Raw genomic sequence first — 22,955 nt, 5'->3', positions numbered from 1 at the left:
AAGTGCCCCTGAGCTTTTTCTTAAAATTGCCAAAATTTTATCTCTGAAAGAAATCAAAAACTTCTGTGAACCTAGTTGAATTTAAAATTTTTGTGAGCTTGAAAAACCTTTAGAAGGTTCTCTTAAAATTTTACATGGGGCCCTGAAATACCTCTAAACATTTTTAAATTTATTTCACAATCAACTTCAGCGGTCCGAAAAATTTCCGAGAAATTCTATAAAATACCTTCCATTTTTTTAAATCCCCGATTCTGGTTACCTCTGGATATTGTAGATAATTTCCATTATATTGAATATTTTATACCCAAGGAGAGGAAGTGTTAATGTCCCCTCTTCACGACCAAATCATCAAATCTAGATCACAATAATTTCCTTTCCATTACCATTCCGTTCTCATTGACTAATCTCCTCTAACTGGACTTCTTCTTTTTCGTCATCATAATCAGCTCAATAAATGTCTTCTTCAATCATTAATACTTCCTTTAATACTCTATAAAATGTGTGTGGAGTGTACCAAAGGAGAAAGAGAATTATGATATTTTTCCTGGAAGACAAAAGAAGGAAATCACTTCTTTAACTTTCTAAAATTTCCAGCAAAGCGGACAAAAAAAGGGGGGCTGCTATCAAGTGAATCCAGCTGGGCACGCAAGTTACCTTAGCCACCACTAAAAACAACAACATTTAACGGACAAAAACATGTGGGAATGTCATGTATGTATGTTCGATTTGTTGTTTGTCTCTCCGTCTGTCCACAAAGTAGGCATTTTGCAGGAAATATTAAATCAATGCTTAACTTCTTGAGTAGTTTTTCTAGAGTTTCGCAGAAAATTTGCCACAAAAAAAAAAGAAACATTCTGTTGCAATTTTTACGTCTCCTTCTTCTTGGGCTTAACATGTTGCAAACATCACGTAAGCATGAATGAATGTAAGCGAGCAACTGAATGAATGGTGGTGTGGTGGTGGCTACAGAGGTGGCCTACAAGCCCCAGCAATTGATACGCCAAAGTATGCCTTATTTACATTGGTGGTTTGTTGGTTTTTGTGGTTATGCTGCGGCGCTGCAGAAGCGGGCCGCTTCTTGCCATTATAAATTATATTTGAACAAATCAATTATCAAGAAAAATTATGCAATAAATATTGAATTGGCGGAGTTTGCTAATTTCCCAGGAAAGTAGTCTGAGCAATGCAATGCTTGATTTGAGAGCACTATTGTTCAGATTTGACGTCATCATATCACACCATAGCCATAACCCCTTTAGTAGAGTGTACATAAATTTCTAAGAATTTTTGGCCGGCCATAAAAAACATGGGTATGTTCAAGGGACACACACAGTGGGTACAAAAATACCTTTGAATAATATACACATGGCCCTGAAAAAATATATATTTCTCATGAATAACCCCCGAAGTAAAACTGGATATTTCTCTAAGATGAATGGGTGCAGCCCATTTTATCCTAACTGCATGTTGAACTTAGTACGACACACCTTTGTTGGAAAGTTTTACACCATCGAAAACCTATGTTGATTGGCTTGGGGTTTGATAACTTGCACCCAACACTTAGGCCCTGAAAGAACTTCTAAAAATTCTGTTAAAAATCTAAACCTTGAAAAAAGTCCACCACATTCAATCCAAAATTTTGTTGTCGCTGTCCCACATTCAAAAAACTTCTTTTAAAAAATCCCCGTTTTGTAAATAACCACAACTCTCACTTCAAAAATATTGCATCCCTGTCCCATTCCATTACCAACTCCTCAACATCAGTCTTACCCACATTGCCCAATGTGATGAGCGTTTATTACTTCTTATTATGCCACCACACAATTTCTACACCACATATTAATTTACATGGTCACATACATGATGACCCCCCTCCAGCTCCCCCCAACTGACCGCACAAGCAAGCCACCAGCATGCTTTTTTGTTGTGCCCAACTAAATAAAGTTGTCAGTGTCAATGGTGTTGATTGAATAATTAACCACTTAACAGAGGAAAATGATAGAGCCACTGTTTATTTTATGGAATTGTCAATTGGAAAAAGAAATTCTCCATTCATTAGTTGGACTTTTCACACCGCATGAAAAAAAACACATTCCAGACAAAATTTACTGGAATTTTTGCAACGATTAACAGGAAACTGTAAACAAAAACGTGTTAGGTTAGAGACAGAAGGAAACGGGATAATCGGCAATACATCAAAAGCCCTGAAAGACCTAGACAAATTGTGATTGGGTATGGACTTCGTAGGTTTAAAGGGCAGATTTATCGGAAATGCAGAATGCTTCTCCGAGGCCTAAACTCTGATGCATCTACATTAAAACGACTTTAAATCGTTAGTAAAATGTTGAGAAGCTCTTCAAGATAATCATCGAGTTTTTGTATTTAAAAAAACTACTATTATAAAGGCCTTTATTATCATTAAGGCCATAACAGAGAACCTTAACATTAGGCCTTATGAACTGTTCAGAACGTTAAATAAGCTTTACATACCTTGTAAGCATGCATCTTCGAGACTTTAATAACAAAGGATAAGGTTGATCCTTTTAAATATTTTTGGAAACTTTTACAACATTCAAGTAGCCTTTATATTTAAAAAATTTTATAATAGAGGCCTTTATTATCACTAAGGCCATAACAGAGGTATAACATACTGCTGCAGACCATAACATTGGCCCTTATGAACTGTTGAAGACAGCAGAACAGAGTTTAAAGTCTTTAGCAAGGATCTACCAGCCTTATGAACGGTTGAAAACATTAAAATAAGCTTTACATACCTTGTACGACTTTAACAGAGTTATAACATAGTTTCAAAGTCTTTAGGATGGATCTACGAGCCCGCACAGAGGCATTCAATTATAAAATACTTCATTTAAGGGGTTTCCTGCTTTTAGAAGCGTTGCAAGGCCTCTGAACACCTTACCAAGGACCTTAAGTACGACTAAAAGCGTTAACAGAGGCTTTGTACACCCTTTTAGTCCTAACAGACTCACTACAGGTTCAAAAAGAATGTAAAAGAATCTCTAGACAATTCCGAAGGCCTTAACAGGGACCTTAAGTATTACTAGGGTTTAACAGTGTCATAACGTAGATTAGAACTACTTAACAAAGATTTCTCAGCCTGTAACAGCGGCATTAAATGATAAAAAACGCATTTTTTGAGGATTTTCTTGCAGTGACAACCTTTACCCAGGCCATAAATATTTCTGAAGTTAATAGAGATTTTGTATGCCCTCAACAGACTTAACGAGAATTTAAGCGTGTCTCCAGACAATTCTAAAGGCCTTAACAAGGACATTAAATATTACTAGGGTTTAAGAGTGTCATAAAGTTCATTAAAACTCTTTAACAACGATCTCTCGATCTGTAACAGCGGCATTATTTGAGGATTGAAAGCCATTACAGAGCCTTTACATATTTCTAAAGACCTTAGCAAGGATCTTAAGTACGACTAAGACCGTTAACAGAGGCTGTGTATACCCTTTTAGTCCTTAACAGACTCACAACAGACTTAAAAAGAAGTTAACAGTGTCTCCAAACAATTCTGAAGGCCTTAACAGTGACCTTAAGTACTACTAGACTTTAATAGTGTGATAAAGTACATTGGAACTCCTTATCAGCGATCTCTTGACCTGTAACAGTGGCATAAAACAATAAAAAAATACCTTATTTGAGGATGTTCTTGCATTGACAGCGGCATTAAATGATAAAAAATGTCTTATTTGAGGATTTTCTCGCATTGAAAGCCATTACAGAGCCTTTACATATTTCTAAAGACCTTAGCAAGGATCTTAAGTACGACTAAAAGCGTTAACAGAGGCTTTGTATACCCTTCTAGTCCTTAACAGACTCACAACAGTTTCAAAAAGAATTTAACAGAATCTCTAGACAATTGTGAAGACCTTAACAGGGACCTTAAGTATTACTAGGTTTTAACAGTGTCATCAAGTACATTAGTAGTCTTTAACAACGATCTCTCGGTCTGTAACAGCGGCATTAAATAATAAAAAATGTCTTATTTGAGGATTTTCTCGCATTGAAAGCACCTTAGCAAAGATCTTAAGTACGACTAAGACCGTTAACAGAGACTGTGTATACCCTTTTAGTCCTTAACAGACTCACAACAGACTAAAAAAGAAGTTAACAGTGTCTCCAAACAATTCTGAAGGACTTAACAGGGACCTTAAGTACTACTAGGCTTTAATAGTGTCATAAAGGACATTGGAATTCCTTAAGAGAAATCTCTTGACCTGTAACAGCGGCATAAAAGAATAAAAATATCTTCTTTGATGATTTTCTTGCATTGAAACCCTTTACAGAGGCCTTGCACATATTTTAAGACATTATCAAAGATCTTAAATACGACTAAAACCGTTAACAGTGGCTTTGTATACCCTTAACAGATTTAAAATAATTTAACAGTATCTCCAGACAATTCTAAAGGCCTTAACAGGGACCTTACCAGGATTTAACAGTGTCATAACGTACATATAAAAGAGCTTAGTGAGTGAGTGAGTGACTGAGTTACTGAGTGACTGAGTGAGTGACTGACATATCATCGCCCAGACGAAACCGCTGAAGCTAGAAAGCTGAAATTTTTACTGTGGGTTGCTGTCGGTGTGTAGGGGTGAGATAAGGCTGGGTTTTTGGAAATTCGACCTAGAAGGGTACGAAAAGTACTAAAAGGTACTAAATATGGTACCCTTTGTATTAGGCAAACGGGAAGAGCTAGAATTCTGAAATTTGGAACGAGGGTCACTTATGGAGAGTTCGAGAGATATACCAAAGGGTTTTTGGAAATTCGACCTATAAGTGTACGAAAAGTTACTAAATTTGGTACCAATTGTATATTTTTAGCGGATATAGCTACAATCTTCATATTTGGTATGGGAATCAAGGTTGGGAAGTGGTGTTGATTTAAGGAAATGATTTTGGAAGTTCGTACTTATGTGTACGAGAAGTACTAAATGGTACTAAATTTGGTACAATTTGGATTTGGGTGAACGGATAGAGCTGAAAACCTGAAATGTGGAATTTAGATTACCGTAGAAGTGTACGATTGAGATAGGGGGTAGTTTTGGAAATTCATACTTATGTGTACGAAGAGTACTAAATGGTACCAAATTTGGTACAATTTGGATTTAGATAGACATGGAAACCTGAAATTTGGAATTAAGATTACTGATGGAGTGAAGGATTGAGGTAGTTTTGGAAATTCTTACTTATAGGTACAAAAAGTAGTAAACGGTACTAAATTTGGTACAAATTGGATTTGGGTGAACGGATAGAGCTGGAATCCTGAAATTTGGAATTTAATTAATTTTGGAGTGTAGGATTGAGTTAGTCTTGGGAATTCGTACTTATGAGTACGGAAAGTACTAAATGGTACTAAATTTGGTACAATTTAAATTTAGTTGAACGGATGGAGCTGCAATCCTGAAATTTTGATTTAAGATTACTATTGGGGTGTAGGATTGAGCAAGATTTGGAAATTCGTACTTATGGTTACGAAAAGTACTAAATTTGGTACAATTTGGATTTGGGGAAACGAATAGAGCTGGGATCCTGAAATTTGGAATTAAGATTACTGTTGGACTGTAGGATTGACTTAGTCTTGGAAATTCGTACTTATTGGTACGTAAAGTACTAAATGGTACTAAATTTGGTACAATTTAAATTTAGGTGGACGGGTAGAGCTGTAATCCTGAAATTTGGAATTTAGATTACTTATGGAGTGTAGGATTGAGGTAGTTTCGGAAATTCGTGCTTATGGGTACGGAAAGTACTAAATGGTACTAAGTTTGGTACATTTTGGATTTGGGTGAACAGATAGAGCTGGAATCCTGAAATTTATAATTAAGATTACTTATGGAGTGTAGGATTGAGGTAGTTTTGGAAATTCGTACTTATGGGTACGGAATGTACTAAATGGTACTAAATTTGGTACAATTTATATTTGGGTGGACGGATACAGCTGGAATCCTGAAATTTCGTGTTAAGGTTACTGTTGGAGTGTAGGATTGAGGAAGTTTTGGAAATTCGTACTTATGGGTACGATAAGTACTAAAATTGGTACAATTTGGATTTTGGGGAACGAACAGAGCTGGAATCCTGAAATTTGGAATTAAGATTACTGTTGGACTGTAGGATTGACTTAGTGATGGAAATTCTTACTTATGGGTACGGAAAGTACTAAATGGTACTAAATTTGGTACAATTTAAATTTGGGTGGACGGATAGAGGTGGAATCCTGAAATTCGCAATTACTGTTGGAGATAGTTATTGAAATTCGTACTTTCATACGAAAAGTATTAATGGTATTATGAATAAAGGTGGAATTCGGAAATTTGGCATTATAGCCGCTGTTTGTGTGTAGGGTTTAGATATGGATGTGGTTGTGGATATAAGTACAAAAAGTGTATTACTAAATGGCACAGAATTTGGTCCAAATTGTTATTGTGTAAAGGGGTAGAAATGAAATTGTGAAATTCGGTATTAGTATAGCAGTTGACGTTTAGAGTGGAGATAGAGAGAAAGTTTTGGAAATTCGTACTAATGTATTCGAAAAATACTAAATCGCGGTTGGGATATAGTTTTGGATAAAAGGAAGTAATTTTTGAAACTTATACATACTATAAGTACTAAATTTGGTACCATATACATAGGTGGGATTTCGAATTGTTGTATGAGGGATTGTGCTGGTGTTTAGATACGGATTTTTTTAAATGCATACAAATTCTAAAATTAGGCTGAGGGCTGGATGATTTATTGAGAAATACGAAATGTACTAAATGCTATTAAATTTGACGTTGGGTGTAGCAATGAAGATGAAATTATATCATTAGTGCGTGAAAGGTACAAAATTGCAATAAATTTGGTATTGGGCTAACGATTAGAAGTGAAATTCTGATATAATATTGATTTGTCAGTTTCATTGTTAGAGAGGGTCGTGCAATAAGTATACTAGAAGTATTAAATAATACTCAATATTGAAGCAATGGTATTGGGAGAATCGATAAATGAAATTTGTTATGAGGATCACTGTTGAGATTGGATCAGAATATTTATTTAAATCCGCCCTTAAATGAATGAATGAATAGGTTAAAACTAATTCGGTTTCTAAATAATGTACTAAAATCAAAAAGTTAAACGTACCTTTTCAATAAAATTGTTTTTATCGTTGTTGTATATTCTGAACGTTATAGTAAGTTCATTTGAAAAGGTAGATTTATGCGGCTAATGTTTTACAAGAAGGTTTTACATCCTGAGAAAAAAAGGCCTAAAATAAAATGTCTCAAAAATTAACTATGTATTATATACGGTAACATCTTCTGAATAATGGTTTTCTACATTTTGATATCACAAATTCCAAAATTCGTTTGGAAAATGTGGATAAAATTTTTAGAATACCCATACCGTTCTAATAAAACATGGACTGGAACCCAGCAAAATTTGAAGGAATGGGTTCTTTGCGATGACGTGATTTCATGTCATCTTTTGCATTGGTTCAAAGGAAGTCGTGAAAGATCCGATATTTTCATTAGGATTTGAAACAATGCAAAGGAAGTCGTGAAAGATCCGTTCTTTTCATCAGCATTTGTACCCATTCCATCGATTCAATAGAGATTATGTTTGTGTTTTTATTTACACGCCTGTTTATTTTCATTTTGGTATGTTCCATAACTGCAAAACTCTACTAATTTTACTATTTTTTTTCGATAACATAAAGGAAAAATTGTTATCGTAGTAAAAATTAGTATATTCTTGCAGGTTCTGGAACAGACCAAAGTTGTTAGAACTGTGATGTTGTCTTACATTTCCTGCATATCAGACAACTAAAACTTCTAAACAATTGGTATTGTATGAAGCTCGAAATGTCTACAATAAAAATGAAGTCCCAATCATCGAGCTAAAAATAGAATCGGACTGCACACATTGCTATTTTAAAAGTTCCCTTGTCTGTTCTAAATCTGACATAGAACGAAAGCAATCAAATCTCGCTTCTTGGAATTTGAAAAAAGTCCGAAACGAAAAGAAACAATAATCTGAAAATAAAGAAGAAACGACTTTTGGAAAGAAACAATTAAAAATAAATTGAATAAGCATAAATGGTATTTTCCAGAAAAAGTCTCTCCTCCCCGTTCGTTTCATTTTGTTCTTAGAGATCCCTAAAGCAAGCCGGGTTGTAGATCCCTACATATTTTCGTCACTAAACAAAAGAGTATAAATTTCCAAAATGTTGTTATAAAATAACAAAATAACAGTAATTTACGAAATAAAAATACTTAAAGGAGTGCATTTGGAGTCCATGTCGAAATCTGAACTGGTTATGGGAAGATATCAGAAAAAACCTTTTGTAAGATGAAAGAATATCAGTTGCGGAGAACGGATGAACTAATCTTTTGCGTTGCAGCGGTGGTGATTATATTGCAATTTTGGATTTTTTGCTGATCAATTAATTGTAGTTATTTCGTGAATTCGTTTGAATTAATAAAGAGTTTTGTTTGTCCATATTTCAATAGAGCATTTCCATTTTCCAAACAAGACATGAAAATGTCATGCCAAGGGGTTGGTGAAAATGACATGTCAATGCATTGGTTAAAATGAAATGCTTAGGATCCAAAAAAGAACGTCATCTTTTGGGGGTCACACTCATATAAAATTCTTGAGTGAAAATGACAAAAAGATGACATGCCAGATCACTTGCACCCATGATTCGACTCATGATTTTTCATCGAAGATTTTACTGGGAATTTAAAATGTAGGCCGCTGTTGAAGTGTAGAGGTCTTTTTAGTACATCAAAGTTTTCAGTTTTCTCCATATTAAATATTGTTTATTTGTATATTATTCCTTTTCCGCATACAAGGTAGCGGGCATTTTGCTAGTAACGTACATTAGAACTCCATAACGACGATCTCTCGGCCAAATACAAATGCCTTAGCAGATGTCTAAAGCACTTCTGAAAACCTTCATTGAAGCCTTACGAACCTTAAAAAAAGTTAGCAGAGTCCTAACATACCTTGTAAACACTTAACAGGATCCCAACATATTTTAAACATATTTAACAGCAGTCTCTCAGCCTATATCAGATGTATTAAATCATAAAACGTAATTATACAAGTGTTCGATGTATTCGAAGCCTTTGCAGAGACCTTAACAGGGCCCTTAGAAATTTTTAAAAGTTTGTCAGAGGCTCTGTGTCCTTAAAAAGCTTAACAGAGTCATACCATACTATAGTTATAAGAAACGAAATAGTTATAAGAAACCATAATATGGGCTCTTCTTGGATTCAAAACGTTAGCAGAGAACCCTAAGAGTTACTGAAAATGTTAACAGATGCCTTGTATACTCTGTAAACCTTTAACAGAGTCACAATAAACTTTAAAAGAATTTAACAGAGGTCTTTGTAAGTGCTTTTCATGTAGCCATAAGCTTAACAGAGGCCTAGCACACTTCTGAAACTCTTCACAGGGGCCTTACGAACCTTAAAAAACTTTAAGAGAGGTCTTACATATCTTATAAATACTTAACAGGGCCACAACATACCTTTAGAATATTTAAATGCTTTTTCACCGCCTGTATTACATATATTTAAACTTAGCAGAGGCCTAACATACTTCTGAAGACCTTAACAGAGACCTTAGGATCTGATATTAGGAACTATTTAAAACTTTAACAGATGGCTTCTATACATTCATACCTTAACAGAGACCTTAATATGTGCTTTTCATACATTGATAGCCTTATGAGAAACCTTAATAAAGTCCTTTCGTACCTCGAAAAATGTGAACACTTAACAGGGTCACCTTCAACATATTTAACAGCATTCTCTCAGCCTATGTCAGGGGTATTGAATAATAACGCCGTTATAGAGGTTTTTTGTATTCCTGGCCTTAAAAGAGACCTGAGAAACTCTTAAAAGGATTAACAGAGGCACTGCCCATCTTATGAATCTTAACAGAGTCATAACATACTGTAAAACACTTTAGCAGTGGACGACAGTCTTTAACAGGGGCAAATAATAAGAAATCGTAATAGGGGCTTTCCTGGCATCAACAACCTAAACAAAGGCCTCACACATTTCTGAAAGGCTTACCAAAGGCATTCTGAACTGCTGAAATCATTAAAAGAGGTTCTTTACAGCTTAGAAACCCTTAACAGAGTGGAAACAAAAGCTAATGATAAACTTAAATAAAAGACAGAAAATCTTTATTTTCCAAAAAAATTAAATAAAGTCAAAAATACCCCTCCCATTCACCTCACTTCCTTTCAAGTTTTTCAAAAACAATCAGTTCAATAATAAAACATATCAACGACAATGCGTATCCTCCGGCCAAAATTAAACCACACATTACAAAATATTCCAATGACAAGGGTTCCACCGACTAATCCTGATTGGGTATAAATTCAATATCACCACGACTTATGCCCTCTTGAAAAGTTTCCATTTGTCGATACATGATTAGGCCACTGGCAAACATATTTTCCATAAAAGATGTCAAGTGGTCGCGTAGAGGCCAATACGAACGCATAGGCACCTCACCAATATCCGTGGTAACAGCTTCTTGATCCAATTTCTTCATTCTAGGTCGTGATAAAAATTTCTGCTGGTAAAGGAAAAAAATCCAACTCAGCATTAATACCAAAGTAGACATATTCGGGATTTAATTGGCGCATGTTGGCTACAGCTTCTTTCTCGCTTAAGACTATAGTTTGGCGCCGAATCTCCTGTGGAGCATCCGTTACCTCAAGGACATATTGTTGAAATTCCGTTGTAACAATTGTTAAATTGTGGCGTATAACATCTGCAATCGAATCAATTTCATGTTTGTAAATTTTCGTCAGCAAAAGGGCCGATAAAACGGCCAAATAAAAATTCGACAACATAAATCCACTGAAAATCAGAATACTCTCCACGCCATAGTGATAATATTGGGAAAAATGTTCAACACTAAAGCCAGAGCAGATCATACTTTGAAATGTGGTAAACAGGCTATTGATCAGGCGCAACTCTCCATATTCCTTATACTCGACCAGCATTAGCAGCACCAGGGTACACAGAAAAGTAATGGCTATTAAGATCCAAACCTCTTCAGTAAATGGCATACGAAAATAGTTATAATTTTCCAAAGGTCGATCGAATGGCACCACCAAATGACTGCTGACAATTAACAGGGGACGGGTAGTTTCTATGCCCGTACCAAAAAGTATGGCATCAGCACATACATATATCCGATGTTTGGGTCACAATCGATTCGATGCAACTTAAAATTGAATATTGTGACATATTTGGCATTATCCCATACTCCAGAGTGGAATTATAGGCTTCTCCAAACATGAGAATTGTGTTGCCATAAAATCCTCCCAATTGTAAATTTTCTTCCTCATCAAAGAAGGCCACAACGCGTGGTGGATTATTGCCCACGGCCACTCGAACGGGATAACCCTGAAGATTAACAATTCGGTGCCTTCTCATTGCGAAATATTGCACCAAGGTTACCGCTTTTATTTGCATTTCTGGTATCGATTCCATGCTTAGGTATTGTTGTTTTTCACCGCTACCCACCAAAATTACATGCCAAAATCCTTGCTGCCAACACCACTCAAACAACCACTGCCATTCATCTATCGCCTCATCTTCCCCGACACCTTCCAACCATGAGGCATTGCTATAAAAAATAACGTTGGCCAAATGTAAATTAAGCAAAGTTGGCTTGAATACTTCCTCCAAATAGCTTAACTCAATACCACCCAGGCTAATGAAACTTAAAACTCTTTCTCCTTGGGTTCTTCTCAAATCACTAAAGAGGGTTTCATTGACACCACTATCATCCTCACCGCCTTCGCCACCAATTACCAATTGTGGTTGTTGAAAATCTTGTAAAATTCCCCTTGTTCCGTTATTGGCAAATATCAGCAGGGTATAAATATCAAATTCTTCATAGAATTTTTCCACAATTTCTAAGGGACTTTCTGCTGTTATACTTTTCACCAAAATTAACAGATAAACAAACGTTAGCTTCATTTTCCCACCTCAAACTGAACAGTGATTTTCTAACTCTAGGCTAGTTAAAGTACAATATTTTTTATGTTGAAATCCCATAAGCTTGGCCTCATTATAGAGAAGACATAATGAGGTAAACCATTTCCTCAGAGCTTATATGAAGTTTTGTTTCTTGGTATGTGGCTATGGCAACCCTATAACTAAACGATTACCTGACATTTTTAAAACAATCATTCACAATTGCCCCCAGACATAATACAACATTTTGCACTCTTGTTTTGTCATGAATAATTAATTCAATTTTAAAATATAAAAATAATAAGTTTTGACAAGTTGCGCAATGTTATGGTAGGGCTATTAGAACTACAGAGGCGTTACACACAAATAATGAAGGTCTCTCGGATGTCATTCATGTCAAGGGAGAAGCAATTTTTGAATATTTGGGAAACATTTAGACACTCAACAAGGCTTAAGTACCTTAACAGATGTCTTAGCTATTTATGGATACCTTAACATAAGCTCAACAAGTCTTAAATGCATTAACAGATGTCTTAGCTACTTAAGTCTTAATGCCTTTAATGCCTTTACATATGTCTTAGCTACTTCTAAAGATCTTAACATAAGCTCAACAAGTCTTAAATGCCTTAACAGATGTCTTAGCTACTTCTGAAGACCTTAACATAAGCTCAACAAGTCTTAAATGCCTTAACAGATGTCTTAGCTACTTCTGAAGACCTTAACATAAGCTCAAAAAGTCTTAAATGCCTTAACAGATGTCTTAGCTACTTCAGAAGACCTTAACATAAGCTCAACAAGTCTTAAATGCCTTAACAGATGTCTTAGCTACTGCTGAAGATCTTAACATAAGCTCAACAAGCCTTACATGCCTTAACAGATGTTTTAGCTACTTCTGAAAACCTTAACATAAGCTCAACAAGACTTAAATGCCTTAACAGATGTCTTAGCTACTTCTGAAGACCTTAACATAAGCTCTTACGAAACATTACATGTCGTAAAAGTCTTTAGCAGCGGTGCCGTGACCTATAAAAATTGTACTAAGGACTTTTCTTACATCTAAAGCCTTAGTAGGGATCTTACATACTTCTGGAAACCTTAAAAAAGACTTTGTGAACTGACTGAAATGTGAACAGAGTTGTTGTTTATCTTCCATACCCTTTACAGGGCCACAACAGACTTCAAAATAAGTTAATAACAGAGTCTCCAAACCTATAACAATGGCAATAAGGACTTTGTTTGCTTTGAAAGTCTTAACAGATGTTTTACATACTGACAACCCTTGAGAAAGACTATGAACTCCAAAAAATATTTACCTTTTAAACCTTCCACTGGTTCACACCAGACATCAAAATGATTTAACAGTGATATGTCAGCCAGTAAATGTAGCATTTGCATATCTTATAAATACTTAGCAGAGTCAAAACATGCTGTAAAAGTCTATAACAGTGACCCCCAAACCTATAACAATCGTAGTAAGAACTTTTCTTGTATTGACAGCCTTAACAGAGGTCTTACATACTTCTGAAAACCTTAAGAAAGACTTTATTAAATGCTCAAATCGTTAACAGAGCCCTTGTTTAGCTTTTAAACCTTTCATAGGTTTATAGCAGACATCAAAATGATTTAACAGTGATATGTCAGCCAGTAATAGTAGCATTGAATAATAAAAACATGGCCAGAGGCCTAACATGTTTCTGAAAACCTTAACATAAGTCCTTACGAACTCTTGAAAACATTAACATAGGCTTTGTATATCTTATAAACACTTAACAGAGTCATAACATGCTGTAAGAGTCTTTAACAGTGATCTTTTTAAATGCTCAAAACGTTATCAGAGCCCTTGTTTAGCTTTTAAACCTTTCATAGGTTTACAGCAGACATCAAAATGATTTAACAGTGATATGTCACCCAGTAAAAGTAGCATTTAATAATAAAAAGCGATATAAGCGACTTTTTTTCATTGAAAGTCTTAACATAGGCCTAACATATTTATGAAAACCATAACATAAGTTCTTTCGAAGTCCTTAACACGTTAAACATGCTAACAGTGTCATAACATGATGTAAAAGTCGTTAACAGTGACCTCCAAACCTATAACAATCGTACTAATGACTTTTCTTGCATTGAAAGTCGTAACATATGTCGTACATACTTCTTGAAACCTTAAGAAAATTTTTATTAAATGCTCAAATGTTAACAGAGCCCTTTTTGTTTTTTAAACCCTTCATAGGGTTACAGCAGACACAAAAATGATTTAACAGTGGTCTACTAGCCTATAAAAGTGGCATTGAATAATAAAAAAAGTATAAAGGAGTTTTCATAAATTGAAAGTTGTAGTAGAGAAATAACATACTTCTGAAACCCCTAACAAAAGGTCTTATGGATTCTTTAAAACAATAACATAGGCTTTGCATATCTTTTAAATCCTTAACAGAGTCATCAAATGCTGTAAGAGTCAATTAACAGTAATCTCCAAACCTATAACAATCGTACTAAAAACCGGTATAAGTGACTTTTCTTGCACTGAAAGTCTTAACAGAGGCCTAATATGTTTCTGAAAACCTTAACATTAGTCCTTACGAACTCTTTAAAACATTCACATAGGCTTTAAACATATATCTTATAAATCTTTAACTGAGTCGTAACATGCTGTACAAGTCTTAAACGGCGATCTTCCAACCTATAAGAGTCGTACTAAGGACATTTCTAGCATTGAAAGCCTTAACAGAGGTCTTACATACTTCTAAAAATCTTAAAAATACTTTATGTACTGCAAGCGGTTAACAGAGTTCATGTTTACCTTTTAAATTGTTCACAAGATCACAATAGACTTAAAAAAAAAGATTTAGCAGAGGTCTTCCGGCCTTTTAAAGTGATATTGAAAAATAAAAGCCCGTAATAAGAGCTTTTTATTAATTGAGAGTCCCGTAACACACTTCTGAAAACCTTCAGAAAGGTCCTACAAACATCAAAAAAATTACAGAGGCATTACGCATTTAATAAATCCTTAAGAGGCTCACAACATACCTCAAAAAGGCCTTATATACAGTCCGTCCATGTATGCAAAGCCTTAACACAGGCATTAGATAATTCTTAAGGGACCTTAAGAACTGTGTAAATGTGTACCTTTTAGACCCTTAATAGACTCACAGCAGTCTTACAAAAATTTAACAGAGGTATTCCGTATAAGAGCAGTGACATTGAATAATAAAAAAACGGTAATGAGTGTTTTCCATGCATTGATAGTCTCAAAAGAGGTCTAAAACAGTGAAGTAAGCTTTGACCAAGACCTTACGCACTTAAAAAATATTAACAAAGGCTTACAAAACCTTAGCAGGGTCATACATCAGTGGTATTGACTAATAAAATGCCGTTATAGTGGTTTTATATGTATATAAAACCTTTACAGAGGCCTTAGATAATTCCATAGACCCTAATATACCCTTTTAATAACAGTTTAAAAGGTGAACAGTGGTCTTTCAGTGGCTTAAAAAGAATTTAACATAAATCACCCAGCCAAATGACATTGAATAATATGACAATAAGTGGTTTTCACTCATTAATAGCCTTAAGAGAGGCTTGACGCACTTCGAAAACCCTTCACAAATGCCTTAAAAACTTCATAAAAGTTTCAGAGGCCTAAAACCTCTTAAAAAACTCACAACATACCTTAAAAGTCTGTAACATTGTCTCCCGTCCTATATCAGAGGTATGGAATAATAAAACACGGTTCTGCAGGCCATCCAGGTAGTCAAAGCTTTAACAGAGACCTTAGATAATTTTTAAGGCCTTAACAGGGACATAAGGAACTGTTTAAAATGTTAAAAGAGGCCCTGCATACTTTTTGAACCCTTAACAGACTTTCAAAGTAATTTAACAGAAGTCTCCCAACCAATAACATTCGGGCTTTACATCCTGATAAGCCCTTAAAAGGGTTACAAGATAATTTAAAAGTATTTTACAGCAGTCTCCAAGCCTATTACAGGGATATTAAATAATGAGATGCCGTCATACTGTGTTTGCAAATATTCAAAGCCTTAACAGAGGCCTTACATACTTACTAAGACTTCAACAGGGACCTTACAAGTAGTTTAAAACATCAATAGAAGCCTTACGTACCTTTTAAACCATTAACAGAACCGCACAGACTCTCAAAAGAATTTAACAGAAGTCGCCCAACCAATAACATTCGGGCTTTACAAGCCTGATAAGCCCTTAACAGGGTTACAAGATAATTTAAAAGTATTTTACAGCAGTCTCCCAGCCTATAACAGAGGTACTAAATAATGAGATGCTGTCATACAGGGTTTGCAAGCATTCAAAGCCTTAGCAGAGGCCTTACATAATTGCTAAGACTTTAACATAGACCTTACAAATAGTTTAAAACATCAAGAGAAGCCTTACATACCCTTTAAACTCTTAAAAGACGCACAATAGACTCCAAAATAATTTAACAGAAGTCCGCCAGTCAATAGCTGCGACATTCTAAAATGTTAAAACGTAATATGTGTTTTTCATGCATTGATAGCACTAACATAGGCCGAACACACTTGTGAATATCCTCACAGAGGCCTTACGAATATCAAAAAATGTTAACAGAGGCTATTCAAACCTGATAAGCCTTTAACAGGATCACGACATGCTTAAAAAGTCTTTTGCAGCAGACTCCCAGCCAACTCAGCGGTAATAAATAATGAGACGCCGTTACACAGTCTTCTACATGCATTAAAACTCTTAACAGAGGGTTTACATACTTGGTAAGACTTTATCAGATACCTTACAAATAGTTGAAACATAAAATGAGTCCTTACATACCTTACAAATTTTTAACAGAGTGATAACATTATTTGAAGAACATAAGCAGTGAACTCCAGCATTAAACAGTGGCAAATTATAAGAACCCACACTGGGGACTTCTCTTGCATTAGAAAACTTAACAGAAGACTTGCATAACATAAGGCATTTTTAACTGCTCAAAACGTTAACAGAGATATTTTAGTCATTATAAAACCTTAACAGAGTGAAAACATACATAGAAAAGAGTGTTATTAGAGAACACAAATCATATTGTAGGCCTTACTTTTTTCTAAAGGCCTGTCCAACGGCCTCACAAACATTGAAAAACACTTAACAGTATTACAACTAAGCTTAGAAGTCTTTAACAGAAGTCTAATAGTGGTATTCAATAATAAATCGTCTTTACATCTACTCAAAAACTTAACAGCGGCCTTAACAGAAACCTTATGAATGGTATAAAATAACAATAAAGATCTTAAATATCTCTTAGATTCTTAACAGAGTCATAACATTATTTGAAGGACTTTAACAGTGAACACCAAACGTTAACAGTTGGGGAGTTTCTTGAATTGAAAGTCTTAACGGAAGCCTTACATAATCCAAAAGACCTTACTAAAGGCATTTTTAACTGCTCAAAATGTTAACAGAGGTATTTTTAGTTACAAAACCTTAACATATCGAAAACTTAAAAGTCTTTAACAGCGGTTGCCCAACATATTAGATTGGTATTGGGTAACATAAATCATTTTAAAGACTCTTGTTGTATTGAAAGCCTTAACAGAAGCCATACATAATCCTAAAGGAATTAACAGAGACCTTACATGTTGTCTAATTGGTTATCAGAGTCCTTAAATAACTTATAAACTTAACAGTATTACAACTTATCTTAGAAGTCTCGATCTCTGTAAAAGTAGTATTGAATAACTTAACGCTGTTGTACAAACTTTCCAGTCATTCGAAGTCCTAACAGAGTCCTTACATAATTCTAAATGCTTTAACAGAGATCACACGAACTGCTAAAAAGGTTTACAGTGTCCTTACATACCTTATACACTTTAGCAGAGTCAAATATATTATACAATTATTAACTGTGGGCCCCAGCTTTTAACAGTAGCATTGAGGTTTTTCTTACTATTCTGCGAGGTTTTCTATAGAAAAACGCTATTCGGCTATTCAAAAAAAAAACCTCTACTCAGCAACGTTTTCTATAGAAATACGCCATTCAGCTAAGTTTTTCTATAGAAAAATGCAATTCAGCAAAGTTTATCTATAGAAAAACACTATTCAGCCAAGGTTTTCGGTAGAAAAACGCTATTCAGCAAAGGTTTTCTATAGAAAAACGCTATTTAGCAAAGGTTTTCTATAGAAAAACGCTATTCAGCAAAGTTTTTCTATAGAAAACCGCAATTCAGCAAAGTTTTTCTATGAACATACGATATTCAGCAAAGTTTTTCTCTACAAAAATCATTCAGCGAAGATTTTGTATAAGAAACACAATTCTGCTAAGTTTTTCTGTATAAAGATGCTATTCAGCAAGGTATTACCACAGAAAAACAATATTCAGCTAAGTTTTTCTATAGAAATACGCTATTCTAGTCAGCCAAAGTTTTCGGTAGAGAAATACCATTCAGCAAAGTTGTTTTCTGTAGAAAAGCCCTATTCAGCTGAGTTTTTCTATAGAAAAACGCTACTCAGCGAGGTTTTTCTATGGAATAACGCTATGTTAATACGATATTCAGCAAAGTTTTTCCCTACAAAAATCATTCAGCAAAGATTTTTCTATAGAAAAATGCTATTCAGCAAAGTTTTTCTATAGAAAAACGCCATTCAGTAATATTTTTCTGTAGAAACACGCTAATCAGCTAAGTTTTTGTGTAGAAAAACCCTATTCAGCTGAGTTTTTCTATAGAAAAACGCTATTCAGCAAAGTTTTTCTATAGAAAAACGCTATTCAGCAAAGTTTTTCTATAGAAAAAGCTATTCACCAAAGTTTTCTATAGAAAAATGCTTTTCGGCAAAGTATAGAAAAACACTATAGAAAAAACACTAGTCAGCCGAAGTTTTCAGTAGAGAAATACCATTCACCAATGTTGTTTTCTGTAGAAAAACGCTATTCAGCAAAGTTTTTCTATAGAAAAACGCTATTCAGTAAAGTTTTTCTATAGAAAAACGCTTTTCAGCAAAGTTTTTGTATATAAAAACGATTTTCAGCAATGTTTTTTCTATAGAAAAACGCTTTTTAGCACTGTTTTTGAACAGAAAAATGATATTCAGCTAAGTTTTTCTATACAAAAAATATTCAGCGAGGCATTACCACAGAAAAACACTATTCAGCTAATTTGTCTATAGAAAAACTCTATTCAGCAAAGTTTTTTATAGAAATACGCTATTCAGCAAAGTTTTTCTGTAGAAAAACCCTATTCATCTGAGTTTTTCTATAGAAAAACGCTATTCAGCACAGTTTTTCTGTAGAAAAACTCTATTCAGCAAAGTTTTTATACACAATTCTGCTAAGTGTTTCCATATAAAGACACTATTCAGCAAGGTATTACCACAAAAAAACACTATTCAGCTAAGTTTTTCTATATAAAACACTATCCAGCAAAGTTTTTTTTTATAGAAAAGCGCTATTCAGCAAAGTTTTTTATAGAAAAACGCTATTCAGCAAAGTTTTTCTATAGAAAAACGCTTTTTAGCAAAGTTTATTTATAGAAAAACGCTATCCAGCACAGTTTTTCTATAGATAAACGCTATTCAGCAATGTTTTTATATAGAACAACGCTATTCAGCAAAGTTTTTGTACAGAAAAATGCTATTCAGCAAAGTTTTTGTGTACAAAAATCATTCAGCTACGATTTTGTATAGAGAAACACAATTCTGCTAAGTTTTTCTGTATAAAGACGCTATTCAGCAAGGTATTACCACAAAAAACATTATTCAGCTAAGTATTTCTATACAAAACACTATTCAGCAAAGTTTTTTTAAAGAAAATCTCTATTCAGCAAAGTTTTCCATAGAAAAACGCTTTTCAGCAAAGTTTATTTTTAGAAAAACGCTATTCAGCAAAGTTTTTCAATAGAAAAACGCTATCCAGCACAGTTTTTCTATAGAAAAACGCTATTCAGCAAAGTTTTTCTATAGAAAAACGCTATTCAGCAAAGTTTTTCTGTAGCAACACGCTATTCAGCTAAGTTTTTCTATAGAAAACCCCTATTCAGCTGAGTTTTTCTATAGAAAATTGCTACTCAGCAAAGATTTTCAATACAAAAATGCTATACAGCAAAGTTTTTCTACAAAAAATCACTATTCAGCTAAGTTTTTCTTTACAAAATCTGTTATTCAGCAAAAGTAAATTTTCTTTATTTCCTACCAATTTTCTTATAAACAAAAATTTCAATGACAAAACACATTAAGCCGACTACATAAGCCACAGCCAATATCAGACCACAAATTACAAAATATTCCAGCGTCAAAGGTTCGACGGACAAATCTTCATTCGGTATAAAGGCAATGTGTTTAAGGTGTATACTTTCCTGATAGGTTCCTTCGTCAATGTAAGCATAGACACCACTATCGAAGAGATTGTTGCAAAAGCTTTCTAAAATTTCTTGAAACGGCCAATAGGAACGCATGGGAATTTCCCCGATATCCGTGGTTATAGCCTCACCTTCCAGTTTCTTCATACGAGGACGCGATAAAAATTTCTGTTGATATAAAAAGAAATTCAATTCTTCATCGAGGCCAAAATAAATGTGTTCCGGATTTAGTAGACGCTTGTTCTTCACTACAAATTCCTCGTCAACCACAACAGTTTGTTGTCTCATGAGCGGCGTGGCATTGGTCACCTCTAGAATCCATTGCTGAAATTCCGTGGTAAGAATGCTGAGGTTACGTTCGACCACATCTTCCAAAGAATTTATCTCACGTGTATAGATTTTAGTAAGGAGCAGAGCAGAGAGCACCGAAAGATAATAATTGGAAAGCATGAAACCACTAAAAATCAAAATGGTCTCCAAGCCATAGCGGTAATTCTGGGAGAAATGCTCCAAACTCCAAGAGGCACAAAGGAAACTTGAAAATGTGGTAAAGAAATTATCGATTAAACTCAGGCGCCTGTATTCCTTGTATTCCACAATCACCAAGAGCGCCAAGGTGCAGAGAAATGTGATGCCGATCACCAACCACACCTGCCCGGTAAAGGACATGGAGAAATATTTATATTTTTCCAGAGGAGCATCATATGGAACCATCAATGTGCTAACGACAATATAAAATGGTCGTGTGGTCTCAATGCCCGTGCCAAACAATATGGCATCGGCACAAATATCCGCTTCGTGATCTCTAAGAGACTGCATGCAGTCCAATACCGAGTAGCTGGACATATTTGGCATTAGAACATATTCCAGGGTGGCATTATATGCATGGGCAAATGCTGTCAGTGTATTGCCATAAAAACCGCTCACTTGCAGTTGACCATCTTCATCGAAATAGGCATTGGCTCGGGGAGGATTATTGCCCAATGCTGTTCTGAAAGCTACGCCCTGCAGATCCAAATACTTTTGCTTTCGCATTTGGAAATAACTTTCGAGAGTCAAGGATTTCATTTGCATTTTTGGTATACAATCCATGGCCAAATATTGATCAGCCTCATTCATGAGCAAGACTCTCCAAAAGCCCTGCTCCCACAGCCACTCAAATAACCAAAGCCATTCCTCCCCTCTCTCCGGACTCCATGTTGTGTTGGTATAAAACAGAATATCACGCAAGTGCAGAAACAACAACGAAGGTTTTAAAATTTCTTCCAAATAATCCATGTCATTTGTATCCAGATTAATGAAGCTTAGTATTCTATCTCCCTGCGACTCTCTTAGGGCATGAGCCACCTCATGGCGTATAATGACCCTGGGTTGTTGTATTATTTCCGGGTAATTATCCCAGAAGTCAAATGTACCATTACCACCGAATACCACTAAGGTGTGGATATCAAAATTCTGTTGAAATTTCTGCAAAACTTGTGCCAAAGGTTCAGTGAGAATTGTCCCCGCTAAGTGCAACAAAAACGTTGAGAATGGTAGTAGTAACTTCATATTACTTCTTGATACTGAACATGCATTGCAGTGTTTCATAACTTCTATTGTGATTTATTTATTTTTAATACTTATTTTATAGAAGTGGTAATTATTTTCAAAACTCCCTTAAGTAGTTACCTCGGGAGCGTTGAGTATTCAATGGGCTATTACAGACTTTAATTTCTATTCACATAAAGTTAATAAACGAGAAGTAAATTTCATTAACTTTTTCTAGAGGAAAAATCAATTCAGCAAGGGTTTTCTATAGAAAATCCAACTCAGGGGATTTTTTCTGTAAAAAAGATAATTCAGCGAACTTTTTCTATAGAAAAACCCAATTCAGGGAATATTTTCTATAGAAAAATCTGTAGAAAAATCCAATCTATCTAATACTTTCTAAGGAAAAAGTTAATTCAACTAACATTTTATATGGAAAAAGTCAATTCAGCGAAATTTTTCTATCGAAAAAGTCAATTAAGCAAACTTTTTCTACAGGAAAAGTCAATTCAGAAAACTTTTTCTATTGAAAAATTCAATTCAGCAAACTTTTTCTATGGAAAAAGTCAAGTCAGTCAACATTTTTATGGGAAAAGTCTATGGAAAATTTAATTCAGCAAATTTTTTCTATCGAAAAAGTAAATTCAGCAAACTTTTTCTGTCGAAAAAGTCAATCAGCAACCTTTTTCTATGGAAAACAGTCAATTCAGCAAACCTTTCTATGGAAAAAGTCAATTCAGCAAACTTTTTCTATGGAAAAAGTCAATTCAGAAAACTTTTTCTACGGAAAAATTCAATTCAGCAAACTTTTTCTATGGAAAAAGTCAAGTCAGTCAACTTTTTTATGGAAAAAAGTCAATCAGCAAAAATTTTCTATGGAAAACTATCAATTCAGCAAACCTTTTCTATGGAAAAAGTCAATTCAGCAAACCTTTTCTATGGAAAAATCAATTAAATAAACTTTTTCGATGGAAGAAGTCAATTCAGCAAGCTTTTTCTACGGAAAAAGTCAATTCAGCAAACCTTTTCTATGGAAAAAGTCAATTCAGTAAACTTTTTTCTATGGAAAAAG

At 34.7% G+C, this 22,955-nt stretch overlaps 2 protein-coding genes across 2 annotated transcripts in view; one reads left to right on the top strand and one right to left on the bottom strand.

Moving 5' to 3' along the window:
* The window catches only part of boi (brother of ihog), a 265,331-nt gene that overhangs the window by 101,161 nt on the left and 141,215 nt on the right, over positions 1–22,955 (top strand). The gene's annotated exons all lie outside the window — the stretch shown is intronic.
* On the bottom strand, positions 10,258–21,904 carry LOC141397034 (uncharacterized). Its single transcript, XM_073972833.1, has 5 exons — positions 20,188–21,904; positions 11,305–11,971; positions 10,652–11,156; positions 10,474–10,602; positions 10,258–10,383 (listed from the first exon to the last, which is right to left on the bottom strand). The coding sequence occupies exons 1-5, from the start codon at positions 21,902–21,904 to the stop codon at positions 10,258–10,260; spliced, it is 3,144 nt and encodes a 1,047-aa protein (XP_073828934.1).

Source organism: Musca autumnalis, unplaced genomic scaffold, assembly GCF_047663935.1.
Source record: "Musca autumnalis isolate F117 unplaced genomic scaffold, ASM4766393v1 scaffold_3, whole genome shotgun sequence".
Classification (NCBI taxonomy): Eukaryota; Metazoa; Arthropoda; class Insecta; order Diptera; family Muscidae; genus Musca; species Musca autumnalis.
Note: the sequence above shows the minus strand (reverse complement) of the source record. Positions and strands in the feature narration are given on the sequence as shown.